At 39.1% G+C, this 17747-nt stretch overlaps 1 protein-coding gene across 1 annotated transcript in view; it reads right to left on the reverse strand.

Moving 5' to 3' along the window:
• BIRC6 (baculoviral IAP repeat containing 6) overlaps positions 1 to 17747 on the reverse strand; it is a 146088-nt gene that overhangs the window by 98316 nt on the left and 30025 nt on the right. Inside the window, exons 15-29 of the mRNA XM_015815994.2 lie at positions 16370 to 16501; positions 15970 to 16148; positions 13734 to 13864; positions 11905 to 12066; positions 11664 to 11795; positions 11214 to 11311; positions 10733 to 10880; positions 8560 to 8693; positions 7251 to 7397; positions 6150 to 6337; positions 4589 to 4903; positions 4070 to 4169; positions 2693 to 2907; positions 2330 to 2538; positions 1776 to 2122 (exon numbers count right to left, since the gene is read on the reverse strand). Of these exons, the coding sequence (XP_015671480.1) occupies positions 1776 to 2122; positions 2330 to 2538; positions 2693 to 2907; positions 4070 to 4169; positions 4589 to 4903; positions 6150 to 6337; positions 7251 to 7397; positions 8560 to 8693; positions 10733 to 10880; positions 11214 to 11311; positions 11664 to 11795; positions 11905 to 12066; positions 13734 to 13864; positions 15970 to 16148; positions 16370 to 16501 (2637 nt within the window). The remainder of the gene's footprint in view (positions 1 to 1775; positions 2123 to 2329; positions 2539 to 2692; positions 2908 to 4069; positions 4170 to 4588; positions 4904 to 6149; positions 6338 to 7250; positions 7398 to 8559; positions 8694 to 10732; positions 10881 to 11213; positions 11312 to 11663; positions 11796 to 11904; positions 12067 to 13733; positions 13865 to 15969; positions 16149 to 16369; positions 16502 to 17747) is intronic.

A 17747-nucleotide genomic window follows, 5' to 3' on the forward strand; every position in this document is an offset into this window, starting at 1 on the left:
AGATTTAGAAACCTTTCATCTTCTATTTTTATGAAAAGGTGAACCGCTAAAAAAACAACACATGGATACTTCTAAAAAACACAGAAGCTGGTTTTACACATCAAGATATAAATATCTCTCTCTCTCTCTCTCTCTCTCTCTCTCTCTCTCTCTCTCTCTCTCTCACACACACACACACACACACACACACACACACACCCCACAAACAAAACATTCCCTTTCCTAAGCCTGTAGACTAGATCTTCCTCAACTCACTAAGATTCACTAGTGAAGATTTCTTCCCAGTTCCTGAAAAAAGGCAGTTTAGGTATCACCTGAAGGTATTTGGGCTGACATGAAAATCAAACTGAATGATGCATTCACATGAAAGGAAATATGCTTGTTGTTTTTTTATCTTTATGTGGTCCTTTAAATTTTTTATTTTTTTATATTTTAATTAATTCTGCATGATTGCAAAATCTCTGGAAATCTCTTGACTGTCTTATCAAGAGAAAACAAGAACTGTGTGAATAAAATTTAGGCCATTTCCCAGTTAAAGATGCTACCCCATCAAATCTCTCTTATTTATATATTATAAGTTGGAAGGTACTCCAAATATCATGATGCTATTAAAAATAATGGCAGCTTGAAATACTTGGTTGCAATAGATCAGTTCTTAATGCAATCCACTATTTTTGTTTTAAGGAGTTCATAAAACTATCTTCTCTATGAAATGACTATTATCTATTATTAACTCTACAGGTAGTCCTTGACTTACAACCACTTGCAGCACCCTCATGACCACGTGATCAAAATTTGGATATTGGCAACTGACTCATATTTATGACAGTTGCAGTGTTCTGTGGTCATGTGAACACCTTTTGCAACCTTCTGACAAGCAAAGTCAATGGGGAAGCCACTTAACCGTATTATTAACTTAACTGCAGTGATTCACTTAGCAACTATGGCAAGAAAGGTTGTAAAATGTAAAAGGGAAAAACTCAACAACTGTCTTGCTTAGCAATGAAAAGGTTGGGTTCAATTGTGGTCGTAAGTTGAGGACTACCTGTATAAAGAATTGCAGCTGTGGAATATCTGTTAACATATACAACAGGAGTGTCAAACTGCCGGCCCGCAGGCTGGATGCATCATGCCAAAACCACGCCCACCCCATTGCCGGCAATGGAGAAAAAGTTGCGATACATGCGAGTTTGACACCCCTGGTATACAATGAATGTTAGTTTCAAAGACAGAAGTGACTCAATATTACCCTATCTTTATACTCACTAGCTAAGCCTTGCTGCAGCCCAAAGAACTAATCATAATCAGTTATCTCTCTTGGATCTCTTCCTTTTATTTCACTCTAATTTTAGTACAACTGCCTGTGATACCTATCTTTACCTCTATCTTTTGTGGTAGATCAAGAACCATAACTTAGGCAGGGAGGAGGGATCAGAACACTGAGAATAACTAGGCTGACCAGAGCCAGCCTACTCTGAGATATACATTTTGTGGATATGCAAAATAGTGGATGCGAATTCTGAATTCTTCAGGTAAAACAATTCTCCAGTTCCTGTAAATTTAGAAAATTAAGAGACACAATTGCTGAAGTTTCATCTTAACCTTAATTTGATTCTCTTTATAGCCTTACTCTTTTAACCTTTGTCTCATTCATTTAATCGGGAATATTCTACAAAGCCTCAAAATCCCCACTGACACTAACATATATATTTTAAGCATTGACAATGAAATAGCAAGTTTGTTATTTTATTAATAAAAATAATTGAGCTACCAACCATTGGAAGAATGAAGTAAACTAAGTAAAGTATCCAACAGATATCGGATAATTGTGCGCAACTGTTCTGTGGAGGACATCTGAATTAGTTCTTTAGGATCACTCTGTTCTTTCAGAATCTTCCTGCTTGCTCCTAGAGCTACTCTGAGCCTTTGTACAGCATGATGAGCCAAATTCAACTGAAGCTGCAGCTGAATGCAATCCTGATAAGCAGAAAATACTCGGCTGTCTTCCTCCACTGCCTTATCTGGCTTGCGTAAAAAATACTGAGCATTATTAGCACTGTTCAGTGGTGGAAGGTCAATGCTTTGCAGGAGTGTTTCAAGTCTATGGCAAGCTAAATTATACCTGTAAGTGGAGTAAGGAAAAATTGTCATAATTATACATAAATTATCAATAAAGCTCCCAGGAAACAAAAATATTTACACTTACATACAGTTAAATAACAGTGTTTTAAACAGGGCGAATGTTTTGCTAACATTCAGCAACTTGCATTACATCACTAACTCATCAACAGAAACAAAACAACACAACAGAAACAACCGTGCATTTTACCTGCACTGTATATCTTCCTGCAGTGCAATCATCATAGCTAAATGTTGATCAATTTCTGGCTGGTTTGCAGATTCAACTTCGCCTCGCAAAGGATCGTGCATAATCTTCAGCTCGCTCTCTAAAGGCAAGATGTACGTATGTCCATAGTAAAATCCTAAAGGAATTTTGGCTCTAGCATTTGTACTTCCATAGCGACCAATGACCGTAATCTGAAACAGAAGACATGCGGGCCTTTCCATGTCACTTCATTCTTTGAAAATAGGAAATATATTGTAAAACTGAGCATTACCTATTATGAAGAACATTTACCATATTGAAATATATATTCATTAGAATATATATTTTCATGAAAAGAATTTTTACCTTCATGAATCTGCAAACTGGTGGTGGTATTAAATCGTGCAGAATAAGAGAATGGGTGCTAATATCTGTAGCAACAACTAGCCTTCTTCCATCAACTTCTTCACCGAGTGTCCAAATATCAATCGATAAGGAAGCCAAATCCCCACAAGTTGGAATCAATACATCTGTCAATAAGATGGGTCTACCAAAGTCTAATGTCACAAATCTCCTTGCACCTTTGAACAGAAAAAGTCTTGATGAAATACCAATACAACGATCTCAGTGTGCCTTTGGCAGAAGAACAGCCATGGTCTACAACTTAACAAACAGAGTCCGTGTTGCTAAATATATTTAATATTTACAATTTAGTTACTGCTGGCACAGATTATTCTTGAATTTATGGCTGAGACATCAATAGTTTTTTCTACCCACATGCCTATATCTTTTGGTTCAGTTCAAACTATACCCAGAGGGGCCTCAAAGTCAACCCTATGAATCTTAACCAGGAATGTTTTTAAATGTAATGTAAACCTTAACCACACTCTTCCCCTTATTTGAAGAACTACTAGGTTATTTAACAATTATTTCAAAATTGGTGGGGAAGAGGCTCACACAATTCCCTTCTCACTTTTTAACATGTATGTCCTACATTTAATGTGCAAATCTTTTCAGCTCAAACAAAAAAATACTGACTTGCACCTACAGAAACAGTTTCCGTATACTAACTCTAATCCTTAGAGTTGTATAATAAATCATAGAAACATACAGTATGATTTATTATACAACTCTATGGATTTTTAAGCTGCTTCTGGGCTATATAACAAACTCCTGAAATTGAGAGAAATAGAAAAATCAATTCGATACGAAACACCAACTGTGATTTAAATATAAGAATCCCAAAATCACCCTTTGGGCCTTGGTCATACCTATACAGTAGTACCTCAGTACTTGTCCTTAATTGGTTCCAGGAGATGCAACAAGTACTAAAAAGGATGAATACCAAACAAACCATGTGACTTACCACATGACTATTTTTTGGCCAGGAAGGTCTTCCTATCTGTCCCTTTTCCTATGTCAGTGACCTTCCCAGTATGGCTGGCTGGGACCCCCTCTGTGGGTAGCCTATGCTTCCTTTTGCAGTGACCTTCCCAGCATGGCCGACTTCCTGTTGGCCCTCTGCAGCTATCTCCCACTTCCTTTTGCAGCATGTCCAGTACTAAATAACTGGTGAGTATTGGGGACATTTTCATGTGAAAATGTGTCGGGTCCCAGATTTGACCAGTTTTGAAACAGTCGAGTACCAAGGTACCATTGTATCAGCTTTGGAACCTAGTTATTATATTAGCTATTCAAATCAAATTAACCTAGAAAGAATTAACTTACAGACTACTATTTTACCTGAATGCATCCGCTCTATAATGATAGACTGATGAGGAGGTGGCTGAAGAAAATGTGAAGCATGAGATATTGCAAGAGCAAGTCCAGTTCCAAGTGGATTCTGAAAGAAGAAAAACTGATCAATACATACATCTATTGTATTTGGTATTAGTCACTTGCTACTGCACATGCAAAAGTAAAAAGAGCAGACTGAAAACTCAAGGTTGAAAAACTGATCACTCATATTGTAATACGGATTAGATTTTAAGCCTACCTATGGAAAAATTCAAAGCATTAACAAGCTATTTGCACTAGCTTCCTTATATGGAATTTAATAGATTTGGGGCTGTTATAGATTTAATAGATTTGGGGCTGTTATATAAGAGGTTTTAACAAAACTCCCTGTCAAAATATACTCTCAACACTTAGATAAAAGTCAAACTACCACGCAGTCAAAATAGTTCCTGTCATTAATGATAGTTAGATTGCAATTTTATGAAAGCTCTTTTTTTTCCTTTTTTCTTCTTTTTCTTTAGTTACCGTTTTGGACTTGTTTGCATTTTTGTTGTGTGCAGAAAGGTTAACTGGAGGAGGATCAATGACTGAACCCGGAAAAAGCTGTGCAAGTTCTGCATTGATAACAGCAGAAACTGCCTCATTGGGTGGCGTAAGAGGCGGAGTCATGAACAGGGGGGTTGTTTTAGGAGTGGGTGGGATGACATCCGACGGATGAATGAAGAACCCTGGGGCTGCTACTGAGTTGGAAGGCACAGAGTTGTGAACAGGACCAACTGCTGATGCTGCGGCAGCAGCTGCTGCTGTTGTCTGATGTAGTTTTGCTTCCAGCTTTGCTTTCTGCAGGGAAAATAAAAGCAGCATATGTACTGTAGGCTGCTGCTGCCTGTGAAGGCAGCAGCAATAAAAGCATTAGCAATAAGCAGCATGAACAAAACAAACATAAAAGCAAATAGCTTCAGCTTTCATTTAACACACCAAAGGTTTTTTTTTACCAAAAGAATGCAAAAGGTAGCATAGAAAAGTGAACAACGGTGCAAGAAATGAAAGTAGAACACTTCAAAACTCACCTAATTTTGTTTATTGAACTTGTCTCTTAGAAATAACCTGTTGCATAAACCATGCAAGCTGAAGTTGTCCAGTGCAGCCCAATTGTCTTAAATATATTTAGTACAACTTACATTCAATAGAATTTTATATCTAAGAATGCGTGAGACTGAAAGCTTAAAGCTTAAATCTAATCAAAGTCATTAGTTCACACATTTGTAAACATCTTAGAATCCCATTCTGTTCAGTGGGACAAGAGATGTACATCCTTCCACTGTGAATACAACCTGAAATTCTTATACCATATGCCCCTGATTGTGATGGTTCTTTCATATTAAAAAAAGGTTTAAAAAACAAATTTGCATATTTCAGGGAAGTTATCTTAATGGACTGCTCGGTGTAGTAACGTGCATTACTCAAATACAAAAGTATGTCATTGTACCATATGATCTAAGTCAATACAGATTATCATACAATTAATGTAAATTCAAATGCTTCATCCAGGTTGCTTCAGATGCAAAGGATTTTCTGAAGATATATAAGACTGAAATTTGCTAACAGAAGATCTCTTGAGTTTTAAGCTTGACAAGAACGGATTAGAATGGTTAAGATGGACTGCAGTTAAACATGCACTTTAGAAGGAGCAGAAAAAAACCGTGCATCCCTTCCTGAGTGCAATGACAAGAAGGTTCTGTTCCTAAGGCTCTTCATCAAACAGCAACCTATTTGATTCTGTTGGAAAGAAATCCAACGGCATTTTTCATCTTTTCACATTTGGTTCTTAATCTAAAATAAAGATCTTTGAAAATGGAACACCAACGTATCTAAGAAAGATTTTTCTGCACCAATGAAGGCCCTTGTGCACTTTCAAAGTCAGAAGGTTTGTTACATGTTCCTAGAGATGTATTTTTTGATAGTTATGCCTGATTTGTTTTTCCTTCCTTTCTCTCTCACAAACAAGAGAGACGTTCTGCAATTAAGGGAATTATCCTCTCAGCTTTTGAAGTTTAGAGACATCATGAAAGAGATGGCCTCCAACCTGTTGCTGAAGCTTCAAAAGCTGCTGCTGTTTCTCTTGAAGCACCTGGAGCTGCTGCTCGGCTGAGGCCATTGCATGAGAGAGAGACTGCAAAGCTACCTGGGCTGCTGAACTCAGGGCTGTCGAGGCTTCCCCTACTGTCCCAGATGAGAGGCCTCCAACTGCTGGGGTAACCCCAAAGGTACTCACTGGCATGAAACAAAGAAACAACAACAAAAAAAAGCCATGTATGAAGAAAAGCAAGACACAGAATATTATCCTGAAAACAATACAGTTTGGGTAATGACCAAGAAAATCAATCTTAAAAGAAAAAAGTCGCAAATGGTCTAATTTTTAATGGAACTTTGATTCAACATTCACTGTGTAAATAGGGAAATCAAAATACTGATTTCCGAGGCAGGCAGACTTTTCTCATCATTAAATTCTACCAAACACCTTCTACCAAACACCTCCCTCCGACCAGTCCGCTCCCACAGAGAGGGCCTCCTTAGGGTGCCGTCGGCCAGTCAATGCCGGCTGGCGACCCCCAGGGGGAGAGCCTTCTCTGTGGCAGCTCCTGCCCTCTGGAATGACCTACCCCCCCCCGACCTACGTACAGTTGCGGACCTGCGCCTTTTTCGCCGAGCCCTGAAAACCCATTTATTCCGGGCGGCCGGCCTGGCATAGTTTTAATTATGTTTTAGTAAAGGTTTTATATAGGGTATTTTAGAGCAGGCCTTTTATTTAATTTGATTTTAGAATAGAAATTTGACTATATTTATTGTGATTTTTATCATCGCCTGTCCACCGCCCTGAGTCCCATAAGGGAGATAGAGCGCTATACAAATTCAAATAAATAAATAAATAAATAAATTTAATGGAACTTTGATTCAACATTCACTGTGCAAATAGGGAAATCAAAATACTGATTTCCAAGGCAGGCAGACTTTTCTCATCATTAAATTAAGTCTTGAATTACAATGTGATTAATTACAATGTGTCAATATCCTTTGTTTAACAATTAATAGCTCAAATTCATCATAGCTTTCTTATTGGAAAGATTACACTGGACTATTAATACAGTTTGGCTTACATAGAAAAAAGTAATAAATATATATATACCGGTAAACGTACTTGCATCGTCCCTTTCTATTCTTGTTCCATCACTGGTTGAAACACAAGTAAAGTGTAGAGGTTCAACTTCTAAAAGTCCAGTGAGGGAAGTAAAACTACCTTCAGCTGCTGTACAATTACTGATTTTTCCATTCCCTGAATTGGGAAAAAATAATATATTCAATTCACTTGTATTATAACTAGAAATAACGTTTTAATTTTTACTGCTATCATGTATATAAAATGAGGGGAGAAGAAAAGATAAATGACTAAGTACCCAATCCAAACCAAAAAACCCCCTATGTATGTAATTAACACATATAAGAGAAACATACAACTTGTACATCTCAAGCCTCACTTCTTCTATATTTTAGTACAATTCACATGGCATGAAAACACAAAGAAACTACACCAGAAAGAAGTACCATAGAAAAATTAGCAACTCCTACTCTCCTTTTAAGAGTTAAAATGGCTTCCACACACAATTGGACGCTTTAGATTCAAAATTTTAAAACAATTTAATATACCGGTTTGCATGATTGGTCAAAACCAAATTTATCAGTGATTTTTTTTCAAAGAATGAACTTGGATTCAGCTCAAGCTTGCTCTCATAGTGGAGGGAAAGAATCGTCTCCAATTTTCCTGTAGTCCTAACCTCTTTTATTGTTTTTAAGAGTGATCCAAACAGGGAGTAGGTTTTATTTCATGATAAAACTCAATGTTCTGTCAGAATGTTCCATTGGAATCAAACTCAAAGCAACTGGAATCTTTTCCTCTGATATAAAAAACAAAATTTGTTTTCCTTGGGAAATTCCAAATACTAATTTTAAAATTGCTTCCTCTAATCAGAACATTCAGAACAATGCCACTAAAAACAGATCGACTGTTTGTTCTGATCTCAGAATATTCAAAATTATCATATTGAGATAAAACAAATTATACATATTCCTAGGGAAACTCAAAATTGCCTTGCCTTGATTCTTTTGGGTATAAGATGAGAGACAAAGGAACTCTGTCAAGTTTTGAAGATTTGGTTATTATATCCTGCATTAATTGAGTTCCAGATGTCCCTACAGATCTGTATCCTGCCCTGACCTATCTCAAAGGGCTGACCTAATCTGAAGAAACAACCATTTCCTTGTGGCAATGTAACTCTGTTGAACACAAAGTAAGTTCAGCCTATTTTGAAGAGGTTGATTTTCTTCAATGACAAATTGCAACATGAAAATTATATAAAGTTGTTGCCAAAAGCAAACAATAGTGACTATAAAAAAAAAATCTTTTGACTTCACAGTTACAAGCAGATACATGGGCTTACCTGAGAGAACATCAGATAAATCAATTTCATCTGACTGAACGCCAATGCTGCTATTATATATATTCTTACAAGAAGAACCACTCATTTCCAAATCAAAGAGCACCGGATCAAAAGGTGAACTATATAACCCATACCTGAAAAACAATGTAATGCAGGACACTAGGTGATAAGCAATGTAAATTTGATTAATGGGATAAAATCAATTGAATATATAGCATTAAGAATTTGAATGACCAATACTATTACATGTTTTAAGAAACAAGAAATTGACATTTCCATGAAGTATATTCAGTAAATAGCTATTTAAAAACAATGCGAAAATAAAACAACATGCCTAATATTATTTCAAACACAAAGGATAAGTACCTACTAAAAAGTATGTTTAAAAAGTTCACCACACGGGGCTCAAGTGCAGCAATTACGGGTGTTCCTTGGTACATGTAATATATTTAACCTCGGCATCGGCTTCAGATGGCAAACAGAAGAGCTGTGGTCTTTTTCTCCAGCCCCTTTGAAATTGCTCCCCCCCTTCACTTTTCTGCCTTAAAATCCAGAGCAGACACTCAGCAACCGCATCCTCAGCTGATCAGGAGGAAAATGTGTTTGCTCTGGATTTTAAGGCAGAAAAGCGAAGGGGGGGGACAATTTCAAAGGGCCTCCTGGAGAAAAAGAGCAAAGCTCTTCTGTTTGCCATCTGAACCAGGTGTCGAGGCCAACCCTGCGGGAAGCAAATCCACTTCCCAAGGGCTTTGCAAGACCCTGGCCTTCCTCGCCCAGCTACAGCTGGAGTAGTTTTCCCCGGAGCTTAGCATCCTTCCATATGAAGCGTCCTTCCTTTCCTCCCTTCTGCCGGGAGGAAAGTGACAGAAAACGGGGCTGCCATTTCCAGAACGGAGAAGGGAGACGCCAGCCGATGCAAGGCAGCAAGAAAGTGCGGACCAGCAGAAGGAAGGAAGGAAGACTTAAGGACACCTGGGGAGGCGAAGGAAGCTACCATAAGCTGCCTTTCTCCCTTTCTCCCTTTTTCTCTTTCTGGGAAGAAGGCAGCCCACATGGACTGCTGCTTTGTGCAAGCAGGTGCGCAGTGGCGGCGACGGAGGGCTGGCAGAGGGATACCAGGGCTGGCGGAGGGAGCTGGCAGGGGAGGCTTGTACCCCCCTGGTCACGGCGCAAGCCACAAGAGAATTGGTGGAAGAAAAGGAGTTGGCCACTGCCACCGGACAGTTGATCTGTGAGGCGAAGCGGGGGCGGCAGGGGCAGCGGGGATTGAAGAAAGCCCCTCCAGCGGCAGATACGGCTCTTGTGCAGCGGTGCCAGAGCCTTTCGCCGTAACACCCCCTGGCTCTGAAACGGCGGAGGGGGACTGGGTAAGGTCCATCTTCCATAGCATGGCAGTCCAGCTTGGGAGGGGAGTGAAAGGGAAGAGGCAGGCGGGCAGCCAGTTCACTGAACCAGTGGGGGGAGGTCACTGAGCGGGGAGTGGCCTGGGTGTGGGGGCCCTGAAGTAAGCAGGTGCAGGGTGCATGGAGCAGCTCCCCCCTGCTCTAGCTTGGTTTTTATGCGTGCATCTCTTAAAGGGTTCTGTGATTTCAGAGAGAACTCGTTAAATTATTTGAATCCCGCCACTGGCTTTGGGGTATAAGCAAAGATGCTGGTTGTCATTAATACAGCCTATAGGACAAGATCTGGGTATTTGCAGGCTTGCCTCTTCCAATTATCTCTGCCTGTCCTGTAAAAATCTGACAGGGCACACGTACTTCAGCTACTGTCTACTAAGCAATATCATACCCATGAGATATGTCTTCCATGTCATTGCACTGCTTTTTGAAACAGCATTCCCTTCCAAGGCCCTTATTACCCAAGATCTATCCTTTAAGAAAACCTTAAATAGCTGGCTTATAACACAGGCATTGAGCTAGGACATTATTTTATTTATTTATTGAATTTAGAGACCGTCCATCTCACTTTAATTATGAGATGATGTCACTTCTAACAATTCTACTTAATTGTTCTGTCATTCCCATTCCCTCTCCTCCATAGCTGTTTTATTATCATTCTTAACTGACTGATATTATTCCATTTTAACCCTTTGTAAGCACCTAGTGTCACTGATGACAATAACCTTAGCAACTGAATGAATGAATAAAAAGTGATGCAGTTTTCCCCTTGTTACCTTGTTTGAAGTAGTGCTTCCATGGGTGTTAATCGGTCCTGTAATTGTCTAGAGACTGCAGTTAACAGGGAAGCACACGTAGTACTACAGCCAGCTAAATCTTCATCCTTTACATAATTCAGCAAAACAAAATACCAATACACAGAACCTAAAAGGAACACATATAGATGTTCAGCCTTAGGTAAATACAAAAGCAATATTTAACTATATGTTTACAGACACCTACAAAATCCATTCAATAAAATATTTTGTTAATCAATTTTAACAGATTGTGGTAAGTCTGCATTGATACCTGTTCAGGCAGTATTCCTAGGTTATACTACTCTGAATGTAACATTAACATACACGCAGAGTAGAATTGACTAATAAGTAAAATTCAAGATTAGTACTAAAACAGAGAAGAACAAAGAACAAAGAAAAACAGGTAGAAAGTATCAAAAGAAATCAAATTTGATTCCCAAAACAAAAACCTTAATCTTACCTCCAGTTGCAGCTGCAGGTAAATAAGATATATTGCCAAGCAAAGCCTTCAGAAGGACTGAGCTAAATCCTTGTTGACTTGGTTCAAATTTCCCATTACTACAAAAATATACAATCAATTTTATTTTAATATTTTATTTTGTTCATCAGCAAACATTATTCAGAATTTTTTTTTTTTTACATCCATATGTATCTCAGCACAGAAAAGGCTTAATCAATGTGCAATCCAATCTCCAGCTATCTGGGAATATTAAATTTTGTGGAAAGGGCTTCCACATAGACACAGGATTGAGCTACAAAGAGCTTCCACATAGACACAGGATTGAGCTACAGGATAGAGCTACAAATTTGCTCTATAAAAGATCATCTATGTTAACATATTTTACATTGTGTTAGCTAGAATAGTCAAGTAAAAGAAAACTTTAAGCTGAAAAAAAAGTAACATCATTACCTTATGCAAAGAGCTAGAAACCGTGCACATTTATGTGCTATGCTTCGCCCGGCTTCAAAGAAGCATACTCGAATTATGTGGAAAAGACACATCCTTGTTTTCGACAACAAGCTCTCATTTGTTTCTCTTGAGCTAAAACATTAAAAACAAAAGCAGACTTAACAACTCAATCATTACTTTTGAGTACATTTCTAACAAAGGTAAGAAATTTGAGCTCCCCCCCCCCTTTTTTTTTTTTTACCTCCCTGGTCCATTGGATTGAACTCCTGCTAGCCAACATAAGATATCTAATACAAGACTTTGAGCATGTTCTGTCACAACTCCATCTTCTGCCTTTTTGCAAAGGCTGTTAAGAAGTCTTTCATGAAATTCCGAAAACTGTAACATGGCGCACCTCTGAACTCTAGAGAAGAAATGATATACAATAACAAAGAAGGAAGTTACTCAGTGAACAGGGAGTAAACTATTATTGCTTTTCATTATAGCAGTGCTAAGGCTTTTCAAGAAGGAAGAATAGAAGCTTATGGTTTCTCTCTACCATGGCTTTAAAAAGTCCTGAAACTGCTTTTTACCTCTTAGGTTTGAAATTCAAATCTTGTCTTGTTATAGAAATCCATGATATTTAAATAACCCGCTAAAACCACTCTTGATCAGATACAGGTAATGCTCGACTTCCAGCCATCTGTTCAGCAATTGTAATTATGACGGTGCTGTATAAATGGACTTACAACCCATGCCCAAGATTACTGCTGTTGCAATGTCCCTGGATCAAAATTGGCAGCCCACCTGCCCTCATGACTGCATGAGGGCTGCAAATCTGCCCCTAGATAGGTGAGGAGAGTTGCTGCACTCAGCCGTCGTAAACACTGCCAGGCTGGGTGGGGCAGCTGAGGCTTCCAGGGCAGCTGTGGTTTTGCACCAAACTGCAGCATGCGCGCGCACGCACGCACACACACAGACACCCCAACTCCAGATCACCTCCACTTACCGACCTACGATTCTTGGAGTGCTAGGATTGCAGTTGCACATGATTGCTTAGTAACTGAAATTCTGATCCCAATTGTGGTTATACGTTGAGGACTACCGATAACTTGAAGATGATTATGGCCATAAAGTTTGTCATTTAGCTCAACGGGCAAAAGAAGCTAGGGCAGAAAATCTTAAAAGTGTGTTCTTTCTGTTACTATTTTACACATGCTTAATTTTCTGAAGGTTCTTTTTTCATCAAACTGTTCTACTATATAGGTAGTCCTCGACTTACGATCTTTCCTTTAGTAACTGTTCGAAGTTACAATGGTACTGGAAAAAAAAATGACTTATCACCAGTTTTTACACTTACAGCCATTGCAAGCATCCCCATGGTCATGTGATCAAAATTCAGGCCCTTGACAACTGGCAAGTATTTATGACTGCTGCAATGTCTCAGGGTCATGTGATCACTATCTGTAACCTTCCCAGTTGGCTTCCAACAAGCAAAGTCAATGGGGGAAGCCAGATTCATTTAACGACCGGATNTGTGGCAAAAAAATATCCCAAAATGGGGTACAATTCACTTAACTGTCTTGTTTAGCAATGGAAATTTTGGACTCCGTTTTGGTTATAAGTCGAGGACCACCTGTAGAGCAAGCCAATTTAGTAATTAAGATGCTGGACATTCTGATTTTAAGTTCTGCCTTAAGCATAAAAGCCACCTGGGTGACTCCGAGATAATCATTCTGTCTCAGCTGCAGAAAAAAAGCGCCAGCAAACAACTTTTAAAAATGTTATCTATAAAACTGTATGTATGGTTGTCACATGTCAAATCTGACTTGAGGGGGGAAAAGTTTTGTTCTAATAAAGATTTGCCATATGATTTTTAATGATTTTAATTAAATCTAAAGTAAACTCAACTTAAGTTAAAAATTAAAGCTTTATTTTTATATTCAATACAGTTGGCCCTTCTTATTATGTATTATTGTTTGAGATATAATGTATTTCATAATAATAACAATAATGCATTAACCTACATTCTTTTTGAATGTATTGTTTAAAAATATATTTATGAAATATACTCACTGATAAGCAACTAACCTTTCCTTTGAAATAGATGTTTTTTTAAATCTTCTAATCGTTACGGAGACCTCTTGCAGCAAATCGCATCCTCGTAGGTTGTCAGATTTCCGTGAGGAAGTACTGGTTTCTGCTTTATTAGAAGATTTCTCCTGTTTTTAAAAAACAACTCATGTATTTGAAAAGTTATAGTCTCCATGATATACAAGTATTTTTCGTTTTGCCAGATTATGAAATTTACTTAAATTATTATCAACTAATACCAAAACACATTTTCTCACAATTTAAAAATCTTGCATTATACAAAAATTTGAAACATCAATATACAAGTTCTACTATGTTTCTCAATATGTAAGCATATCATATATTACAATGTACTTAACAAGGCACGCATGAAGATAGAACTATCAAAAATTAGAGGAGGATAGAAAGAGAGAATATGCTCTTTATTTTATCAGCTACATAAGGAGAGATGATTAGAAAACAATACAATATTATCAAAAAAAGATCTGTCCCATGTCCTACATGTTAGGCCTGCATATTATTTTAAACTAGGTTCAGCAGTTAAGCATATTATCAGGAACATCAGAGTCTAAAAAATATAATGACAATATATGTATGTCATGCTAAACATGTTAGTGTACTATGAACAGACTGCAATAGCTCTTGCTTGTGTCTCCTATCCTCTTCCTGAATAGACAGGGATGTTTAATTTGCAAGTTCTACATCAGGGGTGTCAAACTGCTGGCCTACGGGCCGGACGCGTCACGTGGAAGCCGCGCCAACCCCATTGCTGGCAATGGCAAAACCGGCCCGATATGTTGTGTGACGTCACGAGTTTCACATGCCTGCTCTACATTAAAGTAAAATTGCTGTGTGGAGGTTAGAACTGTGGTTAATTTTGATTATTGTTAATTCTATTTTGGAGCATATTAATAGGATCAGACAGTTCAGATCATGGGAAGTAGCTATTCCACTATCCCTTAGTCCAGTGGTTCTCAACCTTTTTAATGCCGTGACCCCCAACCGGTCGTAAGTCGAGGACTAAACCGGTCATAAGTCGAGGACTAAACCGGTCGTAAGTCGAGGACTAAACCGGTCGTAAGTCGAGGACTACCCAACCGGTCGTAAGTCGAGGACTTTCCCTGCCCGGGAGCGCCGCGCATGCATGGTTCTGCCACCAGCTGGCCCAGCCCAAGGGAGGTAAGGCACCCGCCGGAAAAGGGGAAAAAAATGGAGGACAGCCTTGCTTGGCGACCCCCGTGAAATGGTCGATCGACCCCAAATGGGGTCGCGACCCATAGGTTGAGAACCGCTGCCTTAGTCAGACCATGTATGGAATTCCATATCTAGTTCTGGACATAACTGTTCAAAACAAATGGTGACAAACTGAAGCAAATTCAGAGGGTTTTCAACATGATGAAGGATCTGAAATCCAAGTCTCATGTGAGGCATGATTGTAGGATTTGGGTATGTTTAGTCAATGGATTAAAAATACAGGTTCAGGATAAATATCTAGAACAGTGGTTCTCAACCTTTTTAATGCCGCGACCCCAACCGGTCATAAGTCAAGGACTAAACCGGTCGTAAGTCGAGGACTAAACCGGTCGTAAGTCGAGGACTTTCCCTGCCCGGGAGCGCCACGCATGCGTGGTTCCGCCCCCTGCGCCGGCCAAGGCGTAGCTGGCAAGTGGCAGAGACAGAGCAGGCCGACTACCAGCTGCCCAGCCCAAGGGAGGTAAGGCACCCGCTGGAAAAGGAAAAAAAATGGCGGACAAAAAAAATGGCAGACAAAAAAAATGGCAGACAGCCTTGCTTGGCGACCCCCGTGAAATGGTCGATCGACCCCAAATGGGGTCCCGACCCACAGGTTGAGAACCACTGATCTAGAATATCTAGAAGAATCTTTCTGACTATGTGACTGGAAATAGAACAAATTCTCCTTTGTAGAGATATTCAAACAGAGGCTGATTGGTATTTGACTACGGATCTTGCCCTGAGCAAGGATTTGCATTAAATGACTTCCATGGTATTTTCCAATTCCAAGGCTACTTGATTCTATGGTTTTGCTGATGGATATTTCATCAGATAAGTTTCACACACAACTGTTTTACTCCTAGTATTGTCAATCTTATATTAATTTTATATCTACGTCGTAATTACACACCTGACACTTCAATCCTAACAAGATGGCCTTAGGTAACCGATTAAAGGAAAATAATTTTGACCATTCTTTTTCTATATATCATTTAAATACCTTGCCTGCTGCAACTTTTGCTAAAAGTGATGCAAGGGAATGTCCCTTGTTATTTTGAGGTTTCAGAGATGGTATCCTTAAAACAGGCCAGATTCCTCCATTGCAGATTTCTTCTGTTACTCTGTCATTCACAGCTTTCACATGGATTAAAAATGAACGGTATTTGCCACCTGCCATGCCTAGAATCAAACAGACAGACATAAGGAAAATAAATTAGTTCTTGAAAACTCATTATATATATGCTTAAAGTAGAAACACTTCTCAGCCAACTTTTTAACAAAAAAATATTCACATTTTAAATGTTAGGGATCAATTCTAAATATCAGGTCTGTATCTAATCTTTTTTTTTTTAATTACATTTTAGATTTTGTTCTCCAATATATTCTGGCAAAAGTATTACCTTTTACAAGCTTTGGACTTGTGAGTGTCAACATTCCAGCATGTCCTGATAAGTCAAGTCCAATAGCCAACCATACAGGTCCACACAAAATATCTTCTTTATGATCCTCTAAAAAGGGACATAGCCGAAGGCCTTTAAAAAAGTATAAAAAACTAAAATTACACTGATCATAGCAAACAACATAAATTGTTATAAACAGAATTGTCTTCAGTACTTTCACAATTGTAGTGTAGAATGTGATGCTCTGTCAAATTTCTCTTTTAAATCTATTGTTCATGAGCCTAAAGCTTTTAGAAGGTTACTTCTGTTATGCTGAGTACAAAAATTATTAACACATTTGTTGTCTCCAATGCTAGGATACCAAGTGGCCTTATATTCAAATTATAATGCCTGCATGATTATTTTTAAGATCTAGACCAGTGGTGGCGAACCTATGGCACGGGTGCCAGAGGTGGCACTCAGAGCCCTCTCTGTGGGCACATGTGCCGTTGCCCCAGCCTCGCCTCCCCCCGCGACCCCCTTTCCAGCAGCCCCCCTGAAGGAGAGTCGCCCCTGAGTGTGGCCCACACGGAGCAGCGCAGCCAAGGACATGGCAGCCAGGCAGCGTAGACAAGACTCTGCCCTCACACCCCATTGTGCACAGTTGATGCTGCAAGGCGTGGGCAGAGGGTGTGACCGCCATAGGGCTGCTGGGCGATCTGCGGTGGGCCCTGGAGGTGGTGAGTGGCCCTGCGGGCAGGAGATGGGGGGTGGAGCGGGGGAGGGGCAGGAGTGGAGCAGGGACGGGACCAGTTTTTGGGCACTCGGTCTCACTGACCTAGACATTCAGTTTATTCCAATGTTCATTAATTTATTTTAAAATTAGGATAAACTAATCTCCCTGGAATGTTAGCATTTAAAAGAAGTGGATGGCTTCTTCCATTCCCTTCTCTAACTACACAACAAAATTGCAGTTGTTATACCACTAAGTAACAGAAATTCTTCATGCATCAGTAAATAAGGTAATATAAAGCTACAGGACAATATGTGCAAAACTTTATTTCAAGAACTTCTTTATTGTTGCACTGGTTTCTGTGATTGTGTGGCAATTTATCAGGACGCGCATTCCTTTCAGTGGAAAGACACCTTCAAAGAGTTATAGTAACATAATGGGACAAGTCTGTCTGAAGAAATCATACTTCAAAGTTACTAACTTATCAAGCAAAAATAGGAAGTAAAACTGGGTGGCATTTGCAATCTGACTACTGAAATCCCTTCCTGGATTGTTTTCAAAGAACCAATAAGACCTTCCATTCTTTTAATTTTCCGAGTTACAGTAATTTCTGATTGTTCTTTTTGGCAAATAGTGACAGTTGGATGAATTGTTTATGGAAGGATT

This window comes from Protobothrops mucrosquamatus, unplaced genomic scaffold, assembly GCF_001527695.2.
Source record: "Protobothrops mucrosquamatus isolate PMUCROS unplaced genomic scaffold, P.Mucros_1.0 scaffold393, whole genome shotgun sequence".
NCBI lineage: Eukaryota > Metazoa > Chordata > Lepidosauria > Squamata > Viperidae > Protobothrops > Protobothrops mucrosquamatus.